Genomic DNA, 19,385 nt, shown 5'->3' with positions numbered 1-19,385 from the left:
CTTTTTCACTCTCCACTTTAAGTACAATAACTTCCCATGATGACAGGAAGGCAAACATTCAGTAAACAGAGCAACTGAACTGGTTGGCTAAGTCTTACAGTCCTGGTCCAGGCTTACATGTCAACTGTCTTCCACTGCTGTTGTCGCCTCTTCATCTGGTGTGGGTATCCTTTGGGGTTAGCAGTCTTTTCTACAGACAACCCTATGTGGATGCCCTTATTAAATGGGAAATATGGAATTAAGAGGCAATTCCCTTCAGTTTCGTTGCACATGTGCTAGTTAAGAGTACCTATAAGGTCCTTCTATTTAGCTTGGAGATAGTTTGTTAATTGATATCTTTTCCAGTGTACATCATCTCCTAGCTGCAGGTCAGAAGACATTTGATCTTTATCCAAGATCAGACTTAGAAACAAGCTTAGAATATTCTTTTACTAATTCAATTAAACTTTATAATAATGTAACACAGCAACAAGGAGCCATCCGGGACAGAGATAAGAAATACAAAGCCTCAGTACATACAAAACTTCATGATCACAAGAGTTTAATATTGAAATGTAATTTTCTTCTCTAGATTATCTTTATTTCTATGAAATATAGCAAAATTAAGACTGATTCACTTAAAATAGGTTTGTTTTCAATAAACATGACCAAATTATTCACATGAGTGTAACTGCCCATATAAACTCTTTCAAATTGACTGCACTGGAACTTAATAGGAATCTCAGACTGAACTTTTAAAATGCCTCTGAAGGCCAGAATAGCCATGCCAGTGGCCTGCCTTCAAATTCTTCCTGTGATATTTATGGATTGGGTAAATTTGTCTCTTTTGCAGGTTTATGAATATTTAAATTGCTGCACATGCCAAGAGATAGTCTTTCCCATTCCCCTGATAAAGTTGCTTAGAACCAAAGGGTCTCTGATTTCTAGAGGAACCAGACAGAGAGAAAAGAAAAATACTATAAGTTTATCCACAGATATAAACTAGCCAACTGTTGTAAATCATAAGTAGCTTGAGTAAGAAGGATTTTCTGTATATTAAAAGCAAAGATGAAAAAGCCAGTAGTGGACTCGCTGGTGGTCCAGTGGTTAAGAATCTGAAGACAATGCAAGGAACCTGGGTTCTGTCCCTAGTTCAATTACATGTTAGATGTGTTAACCTAAAATACAATACAAATGAGCCTATCTATGAAACAGAAACAGAATCACAGACAGAGAACAGACTGGTGGTTGCCAAGGGGGTTTGAAAGAGGGATGCCATGGAAAGCTGGGTTGGCAGACATAAGCTTTTATATAGAGAGCGCATACACAAGGTACTACTCTGCAGCACAGGGCTTCCCTGATAGCTCAGTTGGTAAAGAACTGCCAGCAGTGCAGGAGACCCCAGTTCGATTCCTGGGTTGGGAAGATCCCCTGGAGAAGGGAAAAGCTACCCACTCCAGTATTCTGGCCTGGAGAAATCCATGGACTGTATAGTCCACAAAGAGTCGGACACAACTGGGTGACTTTCAACTTTCACTCTATACCACTGAGAACTATACTCAATATTCTGTGACAAACCATAATGGAAAAGAGTATTTAAAAAAAAGAATGTGTATATAATGGAATCACTTTGCTGTATAGTAGAAATTAACATAACATTGTAAGTCAAGTATACTTCAATAAAAAGTATGAAAACTGAAAAAAAAATTTTTTTAAACGTGTACCCAGATTTTTAGAGCAGTGTTATTTACAACTGCCAAACATGGGAGAAACTGAGATGCTCTTCAGTGGGTGAATGAATAAACAGACTGTGATACATCCAGACAATGAAATATTTATTCAGCACTGAAAATAAATGAGCTATCCAGGCCATGAAAAGAAGCTTAAATACATATTACCAAGCCAAAAAAGCCAATCTGACAAGGGTACGTATCGCATGATTCCAAAGCATGACCTTCTGAGAAAGGCGAAACTACGGAGGCAGTGAAGACATCAGCGGTTGCCAGGGATTAGGGAGATAAAAGGCAAAGGCAGAGCACCTTTTTAAGGGCGATTTTTAGGGTTATGAAAATGATACCATTGTGATGGACACGTTATTACTCGTTTATCTAAATTCATTAGACTGTACAACACCGAAAGTATACCCTACTATAAAGTAGGGACTTTGGGTGAGGATGAATCACTGTAGTAGGTTCATCAGCTGTGACACTGTTTAATAGGGGGAGGGGGAGGGTGTTTCGGGGCAATGGGTGAACGGGAAGGGTACTCTCTGTCCTTTCTCCTGGGTTTTGCTGTGAACTTGCAACTACTCTAAAAAATAAAGTCCATTAAAAAAATCTGATGAGGCCACAGGTAGCTTAAATAAAGCTGAAGTAACCTTGCCAGAGGCCCCACAGCTGCACAGTGAGGGAGCTGAAGGCAGAGCAGACACGGACCCCCTGTCTCGCTCCAAGGCCTCATCTAATCGATCCATCCTGCAGTTTCTATGGATCTGATCAGAAGCCGCCTTTCTGCGTTACTTTTCCCTTTATTCCTTCTGCCCGTGAATCACCTGCGCAGACTGCAAGCCATCTGGAGTGGGACCTGACAGCCCGCGTTTCTAGGGGCTCCCTGCTAACAGGGACGGAGCAGACCGGGAGGGGACACTCTGAGTCACCAGGGCTTGTGCTCCACCCGCACCGACCTGCTGGTTGAGTCCTGCACACACCCTGAGTTTCACCATCACTGTGTCTTACTGATGCTACCTGCACCCAGAATGTCCTACTGCCGCATCTTTGCTTGTTGAAACTCAGAATCTCCCTTAGACATACACATTAAAATCTGCTCTTGTGATAAATCAGCACCTGACCCTCCCCCACCCCCATGGAGAGGCAGAAGTGATTTCTCCCTCTGACGCGCTTCCCTTGCCTTCGGCACCATTTCTTGCAGCGCTTACTTCTCCTTATTAACTGGCGCCTCCCTGCTCACTGACTGTGCATCTGTTCACTTCTGCTATTTTGAAAGCACTTTGAGGAGAGGAACTCTATCTCTTTCATCTTTACAGGTTTCTTAACAGCAAGCAGGGCTTTGTACACAGAAAGGAACATGACCTTGCCTTGCCCATTTCTTAGTTTCCTGACACTGGCCCTCTTTTCTGTAAAATGGGATGTTTGGACTGCAGTGAGGTTTAAATTAAATGTCATATGTTAAATGCCCACAGTAAGCCCCTGCCTGATAAATACTTATTGAACTGGATTTTCCTCTTTTATTATCTGAATAAGGAACAGAGGTGGGCATGAAAGTGAGTTAATGACAGACCCGGCCCTAGTACCAGGTAACGCAATCTTTATTCAATCATTCTTCCACTCTATCAAGCTCTGGTGTACTTTATTTCAGTTATGTGAGTACCTCCCAGTCATTTATGTGACTAAAATTTATCAGTATTTACAGAAGAAACCTAGAATACTGTTTCCTGGTTCACATTTCTTGCACAAATCATTGGCTAAAATTCAGATAAGGCTTACAAATTAAAGGCATTGATGTATCCTTACATCTTGGTAAATGGTAAAGTAACATAATATATTGAATACCCATCTATAATGTAATGGTATGTCTACATAACTCAAAATAACCAAATTTAAAAATAGGAAATATTTCCAGATTAAACATGATCATGTAAGAGAAGATAAATTATTATGACCAACCAGAGCGATTCCCACTCACTGGAACACCTTTGCAAACTCTTGATTTCTCATTTGCTTCATCTATAAAATGCAGATACTATTAATATCAATCCCCTTACCTGCATCGCATAGTTCATGAAATGAGCAAAAATTGCCAATTTATAGAAGTGCTATAAAATATAGCAAACTGTCCATGTGCAAAGAATCATTAGCAATAGCTTTGGGCATAATCCAGAGCTGGGGGTAAAGGCAATTTATGTGAATATACGGAAGGTAGAAGTCTTGGGGAGGACCAATGATTAAGTATTTTGCCTACTATTATTACTTTTTAGATTTATGGTCTTTGTTCCAACTGCTCCAGGTATGAGACGTGAGACACATGTGAGGAGGTCAGAGAGCAGATTGCTTCTGGAGCCACCTTCCCTGTTTTAGAAAAAGAGAAGATGGTTTATCTGATGTAGGCACGTTGACTGGCAGTGCAGGCTTGCAAATTCCTTCAGTATTATGTCTTCTGGACTGCATAGGGTGCTGAGTTATTAAACTTTTTCTTTTTTCTATGGAAGTAGCTGAAGATGACATGCAAACTGAGTGTGTGGACTCAGGAAAATTCCCTGTAAACCGCACTGTTCATCTAAAAGTAGCACAAAGAACTGCACATGTCTCTGTCTGTATAAAACAAACAGAATCTGGACTTCATTAAGGGACCTGAGGAATAAGTTATTCTCTAATAAATGTTTTTATAATCACAGTGGAAAGGAAGAACTAGGACACCAAAGGAATGGGACCCCGCCATACTAATCTGTTGGTGGAAGCCTGGAGGAGTGGGAGAAGGAAGGAGTCCACAGCTGTGTCTGATACCAGAGAGGTCGTGCCTTCTCTAAAGATGGGGAATGTAGAGGCTCTGGGAGGTACCTTATTCTAGACTGCCAAGGAGAATGCGAAATCACCCAGGAGGATGGCTTTCTCTCTTAGCTTTTGGTGGATAATCCAGGAACAACCCAGTGTGACTTTCGACTGAGACTCCAGACCTAACGATCTCTGTGCCCTGAAGGTCACAATGTCCACAGGACGTGGGCTAATGAGCTGCATTAGCAGCTGTGGGACAGGGCACTTGGGCTGTTTGACCTCTGCACCCAGATACTGCTAATACATGAAATACTTAATCATCTCTCCGGTTGCCTCATCGAATGTTTGCTGTCGTTGGCTTATGATCGCAGTGCCTTTATTTTGTAAGGGAGGACAGAGAATAAACTTAATTGACTCAGGGGTGATGAGGAGGAGAGAAAAGGAGGCTGGAGGGTGATGTGGTCTTTCTTCCCTGTCTGGCTCTCTGAATTGCATCTGAGCCCCGATGCTGGAGGACTAAGCTGCTTTCATTACGGACTGTGAGAGTCTTGCAGGTCTGAAGAATTGTAGGCTGTAGGCTCAGAATTGTCTGTGAGTTACCTGGCCCAGCCCTGGGACCCAGAGGGCTGGAATCCTCACAATAAAGGCCATTAGTGAAGGCTTCAATGATGCTAGCAAGAGGCTTCTCAGGCAGACTGAGTTGGGGCTGGCCGAGGCGGCAGCAGAAGTGCTGTGGTAACAGCATCTAACAGACTGACTTGTGGACACATGTGAGGACCCACTTGGGGACCCTCTGAAATAACTCTTGACTGGGCAGAGGGGAAACTTTCAACCTCAATTCAATGTACTTTGGGCATACACGAAAAAGGATCCACTGATTGCTATGACTAGGACTTCCAAAACTATGTTGAATAATAGTGGCAAAAGTGGAAACTTTGTTTTTGTTCCTGATTTTAGAAAAGAGTGTTTTCAGTTTTTCACCACTGAGAATGATGTTTCCGGTGAGTTTGTCGTATATGACCTTTATTATGTTGAGGCAGGTTCCTTGTATGTCCATTTGCTAAAGAGTTTTATCATAAATGGGTGTCAAATGTTGTCAAAAACTTTTTGTGCATCGACAGAGGAGACTGGCTGGCTATACAGTCCATGAGGTTGCAAACAGTCAGACACAATAGAGCAACTAACACCTTCACTTTTTTCATTGACATTATCATATCATGTTTATTTTTCAGTTTGTTAATATGATGTATCACATTGACTGACTGCATAGATTGAAGAATCCTTGCATCCCTGGGATAAACCCTATTTGATCCTGGTGTATGATTCCTTTAATGTGTCGTTGGATTCTGTTTGTTAGTATTTTGTTGAGGATTTTTGCATCTATGTTCATTAGTGATATTGGCCTGTAATTTTCTTTTCTTGTTATATCTTTGTCTGGTGTAGGTATCAGGGTGATGGTGGCTTTGTAGAATGAATTTGGGACTGTTCCTTCCTCTGAAATGTTTTGGAAGAGTTTGAGAAGGATAGGAGTTAGCTCATCTCTAAACATTTGACAGAATTCACCTGTGAAGCCGTCTGGCCCTTGGTTTTTGTTTCTGTGGGAGATTTTGGATCACAGTTTCAATTTCAGTGCCTGTGACTGGTCTGTTTCATAATTTCTTATTTCTTCCTGGTTCAGTCTTGGAAGGTTTTACTTTCCTAAGAATTTGCTAATTTCTTCCAGGTTTTCCATTTTATTGTCATATAGTTATTCATAATCTCTTATGATTCTTTGTATTTCTGCATTGCCTGTTGCAGTCTCTCCTTTTTGTTTTTAATTTTATTGACTTTTCTTCCTTTTATTCTTGATGACTCTGCCTAATGGTTTGTCAATTTTGTTTATCATCTCAAAGAACCAGCTTTGGCAGTCCTAGCCATGGCAATCTGGAGAAGGCGATGGCACCCCACTCCAGTGCTCTTGCCTGGAAAATCCCATGGACGGAGCAGCCTGATGGGCTGCAGTCCATGGGGTCGCTAGGAGTCGGACATGACTAAGTGACTTCACTTTCACTTTTCACTTTCATGCATTGGAGAAGGAAATGGCAACCCACTCCAGTGTTCTTGCCTGGAGAATCCCAGGGACAGGGGAGCCTGGTGGGCTGCCGTCTATGGGGTCGCACAGAGTCGGACACGACTAAAGCGACTTAGCAGCAGCAGCAGCAGCAACCATGACAATCAGAGAGGAAAAAGAAATAAAAGGAATCCAGATTTGAAAAGAAGAAATAAAACTCTCACTGTTTGCAGATGACATACTATACATAGAACACCCATAAAATACCATCAGAAAATTATTAGAGCTAACAATGAATTTAGCAAACCAACAGCATACAAAATCAATACACAGAAATACTTTGCATTCCTATACACTAACAACAAAAAATCAGAAAGAGAAATTAAGGAAACAATCCCATTCACCATTGGAATAAAAAGAATAAAATACCTGGGAATAAATCTACCTAAGGAGACAAAAGACCTGTATGCAGAAAATTATAAGACACTGATGAAAGAACTCAAAGACAATGCAAACAAAAGCAGCTAATATCATGCTCCTCAACTGGGAGAATCAACATTGTGAACATGACTATACTACTCCAAAAACTCTACAGATTCAATGCAATCCCTATCCAATTACCAGTGGCATTTTTCACAGAGCTAGAATAAAAAACTTTATAATTTGGATGGAAACACAAAAGTCCCTGAATAGCCAAAGCTATTAGTCAAAGCTAATCTTCAGAAAGAAAAAAGGAGCTGGAGGAATCAGCCTTCCTGACTTCAGACTGTACTACAAAACTACAGTAGTCAAGACAGTATGGCACTGGCATGAAAAACAAAAAATACAGATCGATGGAAGAAGGTAGAAAGCCCAGAGATAAAGCTGTGCACCTATGGGCACCTTATCTTTGACAAAGGAGGCAAGAATATACAATGGAGAAAAGACAACCTCTTCAATAAGTATTTTGCCAGCAACACTGGATAGCTTCATGTAAGTAAAGAAATTGGAACACCTCTTCATATCATACAGAAAAAGAAATAAAAGGAATCAAGATTTGAAAAGAAGAAGTAAAACTCTCACTGATTACAGATGAAATGGATCAAATACCTAAATTTAAGGCCAGAAACTATAAAACTATCAGAGGAAAATACAGACAGAATACTCATTGACATAAATTGCAGTAAGATCCTCTTTGACCTACCTCCTAGAGTAATGGAAATAGAAACAAAAATAAACAAATGGGACCTAATTAAACTCTTTTGCACAGCAAAGGAAACTATTAACAAGATGAAAAGACAACCCTCAAAATGAAAGAAAATAATTGCAATTGAAGCAAATAACAAAGGATTAATCTCCAAAATATAAAAATAGCATATGCAGGTCAAAGTCAGAAAAACAAACAATCCAATCAAAAAATGGGCAAAAGATCTAAACACACGTTTCTCCAAAGCCACACAGATGGCCAATAAACACATGAAAAGATGCTCAGCATAACTCATTATTAGAGAAATGTATATCAAAACTAGGGCTTCCCAGGTGGCACAGTGGTAAAGAATTAGCCTGTCAATACAGGAGACACGGGACATAGGTTCCATCCCAGGGTCGGGAAGATCCCCTGAAGTAGGAAATGACAACCCATTCCTGTGTTCTTGCCTGGGAAATCCCATGGACAGAGGAACCTGGCAGGCTACAATCCATGGTGTCGCAAAGGAGTCAGACATGATGTAGCAACTAAACAACCACAACAACACATAATAATGCGTATACGTGGAATCTAGAGAAATGGTACCGATGAACCTATTTCCAGGGGAGGAATACAGACCAGAACTGTGGACAGAGTGGAGGAGAGAGGGTGGGACAAATTGAGAGAGTAGCATTGAAACAGACGGGCCACCATGTGTAAAAGATTTAGCTAGGGGAAGCTGCTGTGTGACACAGAGACCTCAACCCACTGCTCTGTGACCGTCTAAAAGGGTGAGATGGGGGTAGGTGGCAGGAAGGTTCAAAAGGGAGGGGATAGATGTATACTTATAGGTGATTCACATTGCTGTACAGCAGAAATCAACACAACATTGTAGAGCAATTATTCTCCAATTAAAAACAAATTTGAAAAGTAATGCTTTAGAGGGTAACTTCAAAAAATTAGATACACACAAATACATATAAAATAGGTGCACAAGCCCTACTGTATAGCAACAGGGAACTCTATTCAATATCCTGTCATTATCTATAATGGAAAAGAATATGAAAAAATATACATATTAATAACTGAATCACTTTCTTGTGCACCTGAAACTAAGACAATGCTGTAAATTCACTCTGCTTCAATAAAAAATAAAATGAATTTAAAAAATAGTCCACATAAAAAAAAAAAACTTTGAAAAATAAATAAATTCTGGGGTGGAGCCCAGCTCTGCCCTTTGATCACTCTGTGGTGTCTGCCAAGTTCCTTCGTGAATCCCAGTTTCCTCATCTATCACATAGGGTAACACCAGCATCCCCACCAACCTTGAGGGGTTGGTATGGAGACTGCTGTCAAAAGGACAGGATGGACCATGGGCAGCTGGCAACTGTACTGTGCTTTGCCCATGTGCTGAACGATCATCAGACCAACACCCCTGGTGTTCTCCAACCCCAGCCCTAGTCTTGAGGGATGATCAGTTCAGTTCAGTCACTCAGTCGCATCCGACTCTGCAAACCCATGAACTGCAGCACACCAGGCCTCCCTGTCCATCCCAACTCCCAGAGTTTACCCAAACTCATGTCCATTGAGTCGGTGATGCCATCCAACCATCTCATCCTCTGTTGTCCCCTTCTCCTCCTGCCTTCAATCTTTCCCAGCATCAGGGTCTTTCCAAATGAGTCAGTTCTTTGCATCAGGTGCCAAAGTATTGGAGTTTCAGCTTCAGTATCAGTCCTTCCAATGAATATTCAGGACTGATTTCATTTAGGACTGACTCGTTTGATCTCCTTACAGTTCAAGGGACTCTCAGGAGTCTTCTCCAACACCACAGTTCAAAGCATCAATTCTTTGGTATTCAGCTTTCTTTATGGTCCAACTCTCACATCCATACATGACTACTGCAAAAACCATGGCTTTGACTAGATGGACCTTTGTTAGCAAAGTAATGTCTCTGCTTTTTAATATGCTGTCTGGGTTGGTCATAGCTTTTCTTCCAAGCAAGAAGCATCTTTGAGGGATGATAACGGGTGTTATTTGAGAAAAGTTTTTTCTACTTCACAACTACATTGGCAGAATGCAAGGTTAATCGTATTTAAACCTGTTCCTCACTGAGGATTTCTTAGAGACTGTAATGTCCTGTGAACCTCCATGAGTGTTTTCCACACAGTGTCTGAGAGGCCCTGAGGGCTCCCACACCGCATCCTCTGCTGGAATGCTGTATTAGATAACACGATGATCCCTGAGTGGAGGACGAAGGTGTCAGACTTGGTGTCACCTCTGATTATTAATGCTTGGATCACAGGAGACTTCAAGGACAAATGAGTTCATTCAACCAATGAAGTGTTAATGTGGGGTTACAACCTGGAGGACAGAATGTTCTTGATATCAGAAAAACCCCAGGAGAAATCCCCAATGTGCATGATGAATCTGACCAAGATCTCCCACAGTCACCAGTGCCCTTCTGGAGTCCACACAGGCCCCTGAAAGTCACATTTCTAACAAGAATCCTCTGTGAGCATGATTCTCAGAGATTAACTGGCCCATAGGAAAGGTCAACACTGTAATAACAGACACTAGAAGAATGCATTTTTAATACCAGTTAACTGTAACTTAAATATCAATAATAGTGTACATTTTGAGTGTATTCTACCACAATAAAAATGGGGAGGGGGATGAAAAAAATAATACACATTAAAAACCTTCGACTAGGACTTTTGCCTTGGTCATTCAATTTTTCCCATTCATTTGTCCACGGACACTTAGGTTTTTTCATACCTAGACTATTGTGAGCAATGCTGCAATAAACATGGGAGAACAGACATTTCACTGAGATAATGACTTGATTTCGTTTGCATATACTACATACAAAGAAGTGGAATTGCTAGGTCATATAGTAGGTCTATTTTTAATTTCTTAAGGAGCCTCCATACTGGTTTTCACAGTGACTGCACCCATTTACATTCCCACCGACAGTGCACGAGGGTTCCCTTTTCCCTACATCCTCACAACTCTTGAAATCTCTTGTTTATTTAAAAATAGAGATTCTCACTGGTATGAGGTGATATCCTACTCTGGTCCTGACTTACATTTCCAGGATGATCAGTGATGTTGAGCTCTTACTCATGTATTTCTGGGAAATCTGTATGTCTTCTTGGAAGGTAGGTATGTCTAGGTAGGTCATTTACCCAGAGTGAATTATGGTATCTTCTGGTGGAAGAACTCAGTGCTGGGCCCAAAACCAATGCTTTGAAATGATTTATTGCCTGGAAAAGTGACCCCCACACACTGCTACTTAAACAACAGTAGAAGAATAACTACAGCTGAAGTTCATCTTATTTGTAAACATAAACATGTACAGAAGCGAGAAAACTAAAAGAAAATATTAACCCATCAAAGAATGTAGAGTGCTGCCTCTGGGTAGGGGATTATGAATAATTTTGAAGTTTGTTTTTTCTCCTTTTGTGATTTTAAACTTTTCTGGAAACAATTTTTATAACTGGGAAAATCATTTTTAGAGAAATATACATCTAAGGGAAAAAGGAAGAAAGGCACGATGCACAAGAGGTCCTATCTCAATTCAGGTGAGAATTAAGGAGATGTTAAGGACCTTTAGGGTAAATGAATTTCTTTGAGTTAAGTGGTCCTCGACTTCCTACACTGACAGAGTCCCCACCCCTCCTGGTAGATGTTGCCCTCCCTGCCAGCCTCAAACCCTGCACACCAGGTCACTGTCCTGCTGATCAGTCCAAGGTGGCAGCCAGAACTCTGATCCATACAACTGTAAGGTCTGGGTGGAGGTCCAGAGGAAGAAAATCAACCTTGTCTCCTTTTGCCTGATAATAATTTCTGCAGTAAAGCTGTCAGAAATTCCTGCTGCATCCCTCGACTGACAGGGAAGGGAGATTCTGAAAAATATTCAGGAGACAGGAATGGTAAAAGGAAGTAATGACTACCTCTGTTCCATGGCAATTTCAAAAAGTACAGCAGTTTATACATTTTGTCTGTGTCTACCCCACTGCCTGCATTTGTTGATTTTAGTGACGATAAAAATTCCATCCAAGGGCTTTCTTAGCTTCACTGCCAACAGCAGTTCCCCAATCCTATTTCCTATTAGGTGTCAAGTTCTTCCATCAGGAGTTCTAGATTTCTCAGGGTTTCCAAGAGCCTAAACACTGCTCTGGGAGTGGGGGTGGGGAGGTGAGAGATGGCTGCCGGCTCCTGCTTGGCTTCTCTGCTCAGAGTGGAGGCAGCTATGGAAATCCCCATTTGCAAGATCACTGGTCTTGGGGGTGAGGGTAGCAGATGCTCAGTGACTGGTTTACAAATGCTACTGTTCAACAATCTGAACTTCTCTTTGGCACCAAGCCCTTCTCTGTCATCCTTTGACCCAGTCTTCTGGGATGTTCCACTTTATTTATTCATTTCCACCATCTCATCTGTTCATCTCATTTTCCACCAAAGAGAAGTTCATGGAGAAAAATCAAACCTTAATGGTGATTTTGTAGAACACCTTGGAGCTCCCTCAACCCCATGTGGCTACAGTTCCAGGTCAGGTGTCAGAATCTGGCTAGGAGACCCAAGCTGCCTCCTCCCCAGTCAGCATGCTAGCAGCTTATGCTTCCTGGGGCCTCGATGGAAGTGAGGGGCCTGAGTCTGAGCACAGACTGTGTAACGGACATGGAGTTGACCCTCTCCTGCCTCTTGTAGAGGAAGCAGCGACACTTAGTCAGCTGATAGAGCAAGTCCCATAGAACCCTGCGGTACCCCCCGCGGAAAAAGACATAGACCATGGGGTTGACGCAGCAGTGCACATAGGCAATCGCCTCTGTCACTTCCATGGCCAAGTCCAGCTGGCTGCAGTGCTCACACAGGGAATCTTGGAAAGCAGAAACAAACACAGTCAGATCGTAGGGCATCCAAAAGAGAAAGAAGGTGATCATGATGACAAAAATCAGATGCATGGCTTTGACCCTCTTCTTATTTGATACTCTGAGCATAATCTTTACAATCTGACTATAGCAGACAATGATGACCAACAGAGGCAATATCAGCCCCAAGATGTTCAGTTTCAGAGCCAGGAACTGCTTCCACTTTCTTCCATGGCTTTCAGGAGGAAAATGAAGACTGCAGGTGTAGTGGGTGAACCACCACTGGGTCTTGGAAAAGTACAAGCCGGGGACAGAAGCCAAGATGGCCAGGACCCAGGTGACAATGCAGGTGATAGTACCAGAGGTAATGTACCAACACCAAAGTTTAGACAGGGGGTGGACGATAATCAGGTACCTGTCAATGGTCAGCAGGATGATGAAGAAGATCTTGCTGTACAAGCCCAGGAAAAAGAACCCAGAGAGCAACTTACACATGGCATCACCGAAAATCCAGTCATCCTTCACCCTGTAGTCGATCCAGAAGGGCAGCGTGAAGAGGAAGATGAGGTCAGAAATGGCCAGGTTGAGGAGGTAGATGTTAGATATCCTCCATCTATAGCATTTTCCAGACAAGAGTTCTCAAGCGGGTTGCCATTCCCTTCTCAAAGATATCTTTCTCAGCCTCTTGTATTTCATGAGGACCAGGACCACTAGGATGTTGCCGATCAGGCCGATGACAAACACCACCGAGTACAAGGGGGGCAGCAGCTGGGCCCCAAAGGCCCTCTCTTCTACCGGGTCATGCAGGATCGTGTCCCCATAGTCGTATTCTGTGGCCACGTCATGGTCCTTTGCGCTGGTTGAAGTTTCCATCCTGGCTTCTGCCACAGGTCAAGGGAAATGTTTCTGTATGTATTTGCTGTTAAAGGCACTGGGCTCTGGACAACAAAAACAAGGCAGTGAGTATGCGTCCTTAGCCCCTGGGCAGCTGTTTACTAGGGCCCACTGTGTACCACGCCCTGTGCAGCAAGGGAGACCCAGGTCCTCTGCCCTCATGCAACCTGTAGTCTACCACACTGACAAACAGGGCGTGCACACGTCGCTGACTCAAGTGCTCTGGCCCTGAGTGCCCTGCAGGAGACGTCCAGAGGATGGAGAGTGCAGACACGGGAGGACAAGGGGGGCCTCACACATGTTCGCGACCAAGGCTTCCTGAGAGCTTCCATGCACTCGACATTGGGCTCAGTGTTAAACAGCCTTGAGGGGGTCCCATGGTCATTCCCCACTTTAGAGGGGAAGGCACACAAGCTGGGAGCAGTCAGGACACAAAGCTGGTGAGAGCAAGAGCTGGAGCTCAAACCCTGGTGCCTGCCACTCTCAGGCCCATTCCTGAAGCCCCCTGGCTTTCCTGCCCCCAATCAGGGCAGTAACTGTGCACTGTGGCGTCCCCAGAGGAGGCTGGGAAGGAAAACAGTCCTGCCTGAGAGTCAAAAACTTTTGTTTTTGGATTTGAAACATTTTATTTCCTTTCAGGGCCCACCTAATACATTGTATCACAGGAATCAAACAGTATAACAACAAAAAGTTTTTTCTTAAGGTTCACTTACATTCCTCATTCAAAATAATTCCTCCTAGTACTCAATATGAACGACAAGTGTACCCTAACTATTTTACTCATCATGATTGGAGAATTTCTTCAGTACTGCACTAGATGAGGCTGTTACTACCTAGGCAAGGGAAAAAAAAGTGTCATTTGCAACACATGAATTGGTGTAGCTCTAACTTTTAAAGAATCTTTTAGATAAACCTTATTTTATAGAAAAAGTTAAATAGAAACACTAATGTTGGAGTTAAACTACCTGTACCATGAACTGCATCAGATGCAAGGTATCTTTCTTGCTTTTGAGGTGAAAAAGAATCTCAGCTAGAAGGGATACAGCGCCCTGAGGGCACAGGACAATGTGCGTTTGCCTGTCACCAAGACTGGGGGACACTACTGTCATTAGGTAGGAAGGGCCAAGGATGTCCTGCAACGGAAAATTCACCAACAGTGCTGTGGTACTGAAATACGGGACGGCCGACCTGCCCCACCAGCCGGGCCCATGTTACCCAGTCCTCTGTAGTCACCCAGGTGACTCTGTAGACCTCTCATGACAGCCGTGAGGAGGAGTCAAAGGGAACCCCAGACTGGGAGGAGTGGGGTGACCTGCTAAGGAGAAGAGGAGGCTCCAAGGAAAGAAAGGCTCAGAACAGCCTCAAGATAGTAAGTGTCACACAGTGACCAGGCAGAGGCCGGAATTCTCCTAAAATAAATTTTAGGAAATTTGTAACGAGGGCTGCCAAAAAGCAAAACAAACAAAAAACCCAGTAGATAGCCTGCCTTTGTAGAAAATCCCCAGCCCCTGCTTTTCAGCTTTCCTTTCTATCCTTTCCAATCACTTATTGAAGACTCCTCCCCAAAAGAGCACACGCTTTTGTATAACCTATCAGCTCTGTGACCTCGCATAAAGTAACCTACCCCCGAGCCTCATTCCTCACCTATAACGTGGGAAAGCACCCTTACCTTCCAAGGCTGATGTATGGGAATGTCTGAGCCTTCCCCTGGATATTATCAGGTCCTCAGTAAATATGAGGGGACCTCCTTCCCTGCAGGTGCTCTGAGGCCCAGCACCACCAGGAACGTCCCAGGTTTCAATGTATTCTTGCCAATGTACCCCTCTCCCTACAGGTCTGTCTATAGTTAATCTGGAAAATGAATTCTGCTTGAGAGTGATGGATTTTGACAGTCCTTTCCATCTGCACTGCACTGTGAAATTACCAAAACGCTGCCATCAATCTAATTGATCTGATCTAAACATTGATCAGGAAAGTGAGTGGTACCTACATCATAATTCCCATATAAAATCTTGAGAGGCCAGTGCTCCTCCTTCCACAGAGCTTAATGAATATTTCCTGCTCACAAAATTCACATTTCTGCAGCGGCATTCGGAGATTAAGGCTCAGGGGGGTGAGGTGCTGCTGGGCCCCCAGGCTGGGGGGGTGGTCCTTTCCCATCCAATCCATCCTTAGGGCACTCTCCTCCATCTCTGAACTTGCATACAGCCAGTCAAGCCTCTTTCTGGAGAAGCCCAGGCTGCCACTCACTAAACAAGCTGTGCTGGCAGTTTCTGGTTTCTGCTGCCACTGCCAGTGCAGACAGCTCCATGTGGCAGTCAGCACTTCTGGGTGGGTTCTCAGGCTTACCGTGTTAGCAGCGGGCAGCACAGACAGCAAGGGGTGCAAGGCTGAGCCCGTGAGCCCAGTTTCTGGGGAATTTTGGCAAAGGTGGAGGCAAACTGCATCAGCACTGTCGGGGCCATCTGAACAGTCACCCTCACACCCACTCCCACCTTCAAGCCAGTTCACTACTTTCCCACTTGTTGGGCACCAGAATCAGCTCCTGCGCATGTTGTCCCTAAAGGGAGATGGACTGGAGTGAGGCCCTGGAGGTGAGACCCAAGGAGCATGTTGCCATGTCATGCGCCAGTCCGTCTGCAGCCTGCTACCAACATCTGCCCCAGGCTGTTGCCCCAGTGGTCCAGCGCCAGCACCCTTTATCCTGGGAGCTGGTGAAGCCTCTGGACAGACAAAGGGCCGTCTGTGGTGGTGGAAGACGCCCAGGCCTGGTGGGGTGCAGGAGCTGGCTTCTACTGGTTCAGAAGAGCCAGCCGTGTGCAGCTGTTCTGCATCCAGCATGCTGGTGACTCGAAGTCAACCAGAATGGGAACATTTACACATGGGAATCGGCCAGCACTAGGAATCAGGGCACTTTTCTCAGGAGAATTAGCTGATAAACACTTACCAGTACATCCATGCCCTTCAGTCTGAATAGCCTAGAGCTGTCCTGGAGCCAGAGTGGGGACTTAAGGGTCAGTGAGGGGCACAGAGCCTGGCGGTCGGCTGTGCAGACTTCTGGGGATTTCTAATCCTGAAAGTCTAGGACCCTCCTGACCTACTGGAGGAAAGGCTGAAGTAGATACTTCCAAGTAGCCCCCATGTTCCTGCATCTTCAGAATGGAACTCTGACCTTCCTCTTCTTAAGAAGAGAACGGATGCTCCCCCAGGAGGTCACGTGGATGGCTGCCTGCCTTCCGGCGGGTGAGATCCTACCTCCTCCTAAAACAGCACACAGTTCTAATTCTGAGGATCCTTGTGTCTAGTCCTCTTCAGAAATTGTCTCAGTATCAAATCATCTTTGCATCTGTAATTGTTTCTCTGATTAATATTACTCTTTTTGCTAAAATTGCTTCTTATGGCATATTTGGGCTTTGTTTCCATTGAGAAATTTGACTGTCGTTAGTGTCTTGAATAACTGTCTGCAGAAAGTACCTTAATACTGGGATGACTTTCTTAATCACTCACCAGAAACCATCCTGTTTTTAGCAGAAAGATAATCTCCCCCAAAACAATAAGAACACTTTAGTTTACGTCTGAGCACCTAGTTGTATAAATCCATGCATCCTCAGTATTGCTATGCAATTCGTTGCCTTTCAGAACATCGCTGGGTCCTTAGACATCTGACTGGCCTTTGAAGAATTCCCCACCTCTGATGAGACAGACAGATAAACAAGTCATGTCCTGCAATAGGAGGACTACAGTCCACACTGTCCACGTGTCAACAAGACCCCCACCAGTAACTAACAACACAGGAAAGACAAGTGTCACTTACTCTGGTTTCAGAGGACTGTGTCCATGAGGTGTGTGTCTGAAGGACATTCCTCTCTTCTGCTATCTCGACCACCCTGGACTTCCAGATCAAGGAATTAATATCAGGAAGCAGAAAAGTAGCATCTGGGACTTTGGAACTCCTCTGCCAGCACTTGTGGTAAACTGCCAGGCTTGCACACCAAGGCCACTAGATCTGGTCCATTTGGAGAACCTTTCATTCCCGTCTGGGGATTTTCTACTAAGAACATCCCATTTGTGAGGTGCCACTTTGACCAAGGCCACCACCAGCCTAGCGGGACTTGGATGTCCGTTTGAGCCTAGGGCTCTTTGTTTCTTTGTGTGTGCTTGCAGCTTCCGTTTGTCTGGTGAGGACTTTGGTTTTGCTTTCAGTTCTGCGCACAAGGCTGTTTTATGCATTGTGGCCATTGCTTCCTCTTCCACATCTGACACTCCCCCAGGGATGACTGGCACACTGGGCGACCTATAGCTATGAATCTACCACTTTGAAGAATGAGATTCTACTGTAATTCTATTTGACCGATGCATATTCTTAAAAGTAATGAGAGGTGGCCTAAATTATTATACTCTTCTTCAGCTGGAATTGTTTTGTCACAGGAAGGGAAAGGCTGGGAACACTCTCCACTCCATCCGTGCCAGGCACTCTGGTCTCACTCCCGTGGGGGAACTGAGTCACTCTGAACCCCCATAGCGCATCTCTGGGTTTGTTTTCTTTCAATAGCTGAGCCAATTTGTTTGGAAGCCTTTCTCTGGAAGTTTTAAACTATACCTCCTCTGATTTTCTCTCTGTGTGGACAGAGCTTATCTGTCCTTTGTATTTTTCTATGTATTGTTTCGGGATGAACCACTCTGGCATTTTGTATGATGGGAAATTCTACTCGCTCACTGAAAGCCACTTTGGGAGCGGAAATGGAATCTTTGAGCTGCACCTTGTCTGATCTTTTGTTTGTGGGACCATATTTGTTGTGTGCATGAATGTACAACAGTATTTGCACTGACTGGTTGAGACAAATAATAAGGCTCACGTGTGTCAATACAAGCTAGGCTTCAATAGTATCTGAACAGAGAACTTCCAGATGTTCAAGCTGGATTTAGAAAAGGCAGAGGAAGCACAGATCAAATTGCCAACATCCATTGGATCACAGAAAAAGCAAGAGAATTCCAGAAAAACATTTACTTCTGCTTCATTGATTACATCAAAGCCTTTGCTTGTGTGGATCACAACAAACAGTAGAAAATTCTTAGAGATGGGAATACCACACCACCTTACCTGTCTCATGAGAAACCTGTATGCAGGTCAAGAAGCAACAGTTAGAACTGGACATGGAACAACAGACTGGTTCCAAATTGCGAAAGGAGTACGTCAAGGCTCTATACTGTCACCCTGCTTATTTAACTTATATGCAGAGTACATCATGCAAAATGCCAGGCTGGATGAAGCACAGGCTGGAATCAAGATTGCCAGGAGAAATATCAATAACCTCAGATATGCAGATGACACCACCCTTATGGCACAAAGCAAAGAAGAACTAAACAGCCTTTTGATGAAAGTGAAAGATGAGAGTGAAAAAGCTGGCATAAAACTCACTGTTGAAAAAGCTAAGATCATGGCATGTGGTCCCATCACTTCATGACAAATCGATGGGGAAACAATGGAAACAGTGACAGACTTTATTTTGGGGGGGCTCCAAAATCACTGCAGATGGTGGCTGCAGCCATGAAATTAAAAGACACTTGCTCCTTGGAAAAAAAGCTATGACCAACCTAGACAGCATGTTAAAAAGCAGAGACATTACTTTGCCACCAAAGGTTCGTCTAGTCAAAGCTACAGTTTTTTGCAATGGTCGTGTATGGATGTGAGTGCTGGACCATGAAGATGGCTGAGCAACAAAGAACCGATGCTTTTGAACTGTGGTGTTGGAGAAGGCTCTTGAGAGTCCCTTGGACTGCAAGGTAAAACCAGTCAATCTTAAAGGAAATTAACCCTGAATATTCTTTGGAAGGACGATGCTAAGGCTGAAGGTCCAGTAGTTTGGCCACCTGATGCAAAGAACTGACTCACTGGATAAGACCCTGATGCTGGGCAGGAC

At 43.7% G+C, this 19,385-nt stretch overlaps 1 protein-coding gene across 1 annotated transcript; it reads right to left on the bottom strand.

The window, feature by feature from the left end:
- Nucleotides 1-12,306: 12,306 nt before the first annotated feature.
- On the bottom strand, nucleotides 12,307-13,443 carry LOC138087805 (C-C chemokine receptor type 1-like). Its single transcript, XM_068983133.1, has 2 exons — nucleotides 13,253-13,443; nucleotides 12,307-13,183 (listed from the first exon to the last, which is right to left on the bottom strand). The coding sequence occupies exons 1-2, from the start codon at nucleotides 13,441-13,443 to the stop codon at nucleotides 12,307-12,309; spliced, it is 1,068 nt and encodes a 355-aa protein (XP_068839234.1).
- Between the last annotated feature and the right edge of the window lie 5,942 nt (nucleotides 13,444-19,385).

The sequence above is a fragment of the Capricornis sumatraensis genome, chromosome 10 (assembly GCF_032405125.1).
Source record: "Capricornis sumatraensis isolate serow.1 chromosome 10, serow.2, whole genome shotgun sequence".
NCBI classification, from domain to species: Eukaryota; Metazoa; Chordata; class Mammalia; order Artiodactyla; family Bovidae; genus Capricornis; species Capricornis sumatraensis.
This window is presented reverse-complemented; position numbering and strand designations above follow the sequence as displayed.

Bases quoted from the DNA above. Each gene is read 5' to 3' on its own strand.
- LOC138087805 (XM_068983133.1), bottom strand. From the start codon at position 13,443: ATGGAAACTTCAACCAGCGCAAAGGACCATGACGTGGCCACAGAATAC. The intron at 13,184-13,252 runs GCTGAGAAAGAT...AAAATGCTATAG, and splicing joins GTCCTCATGAAATACAAGAG to ATGGAGGATATCTAACATCT.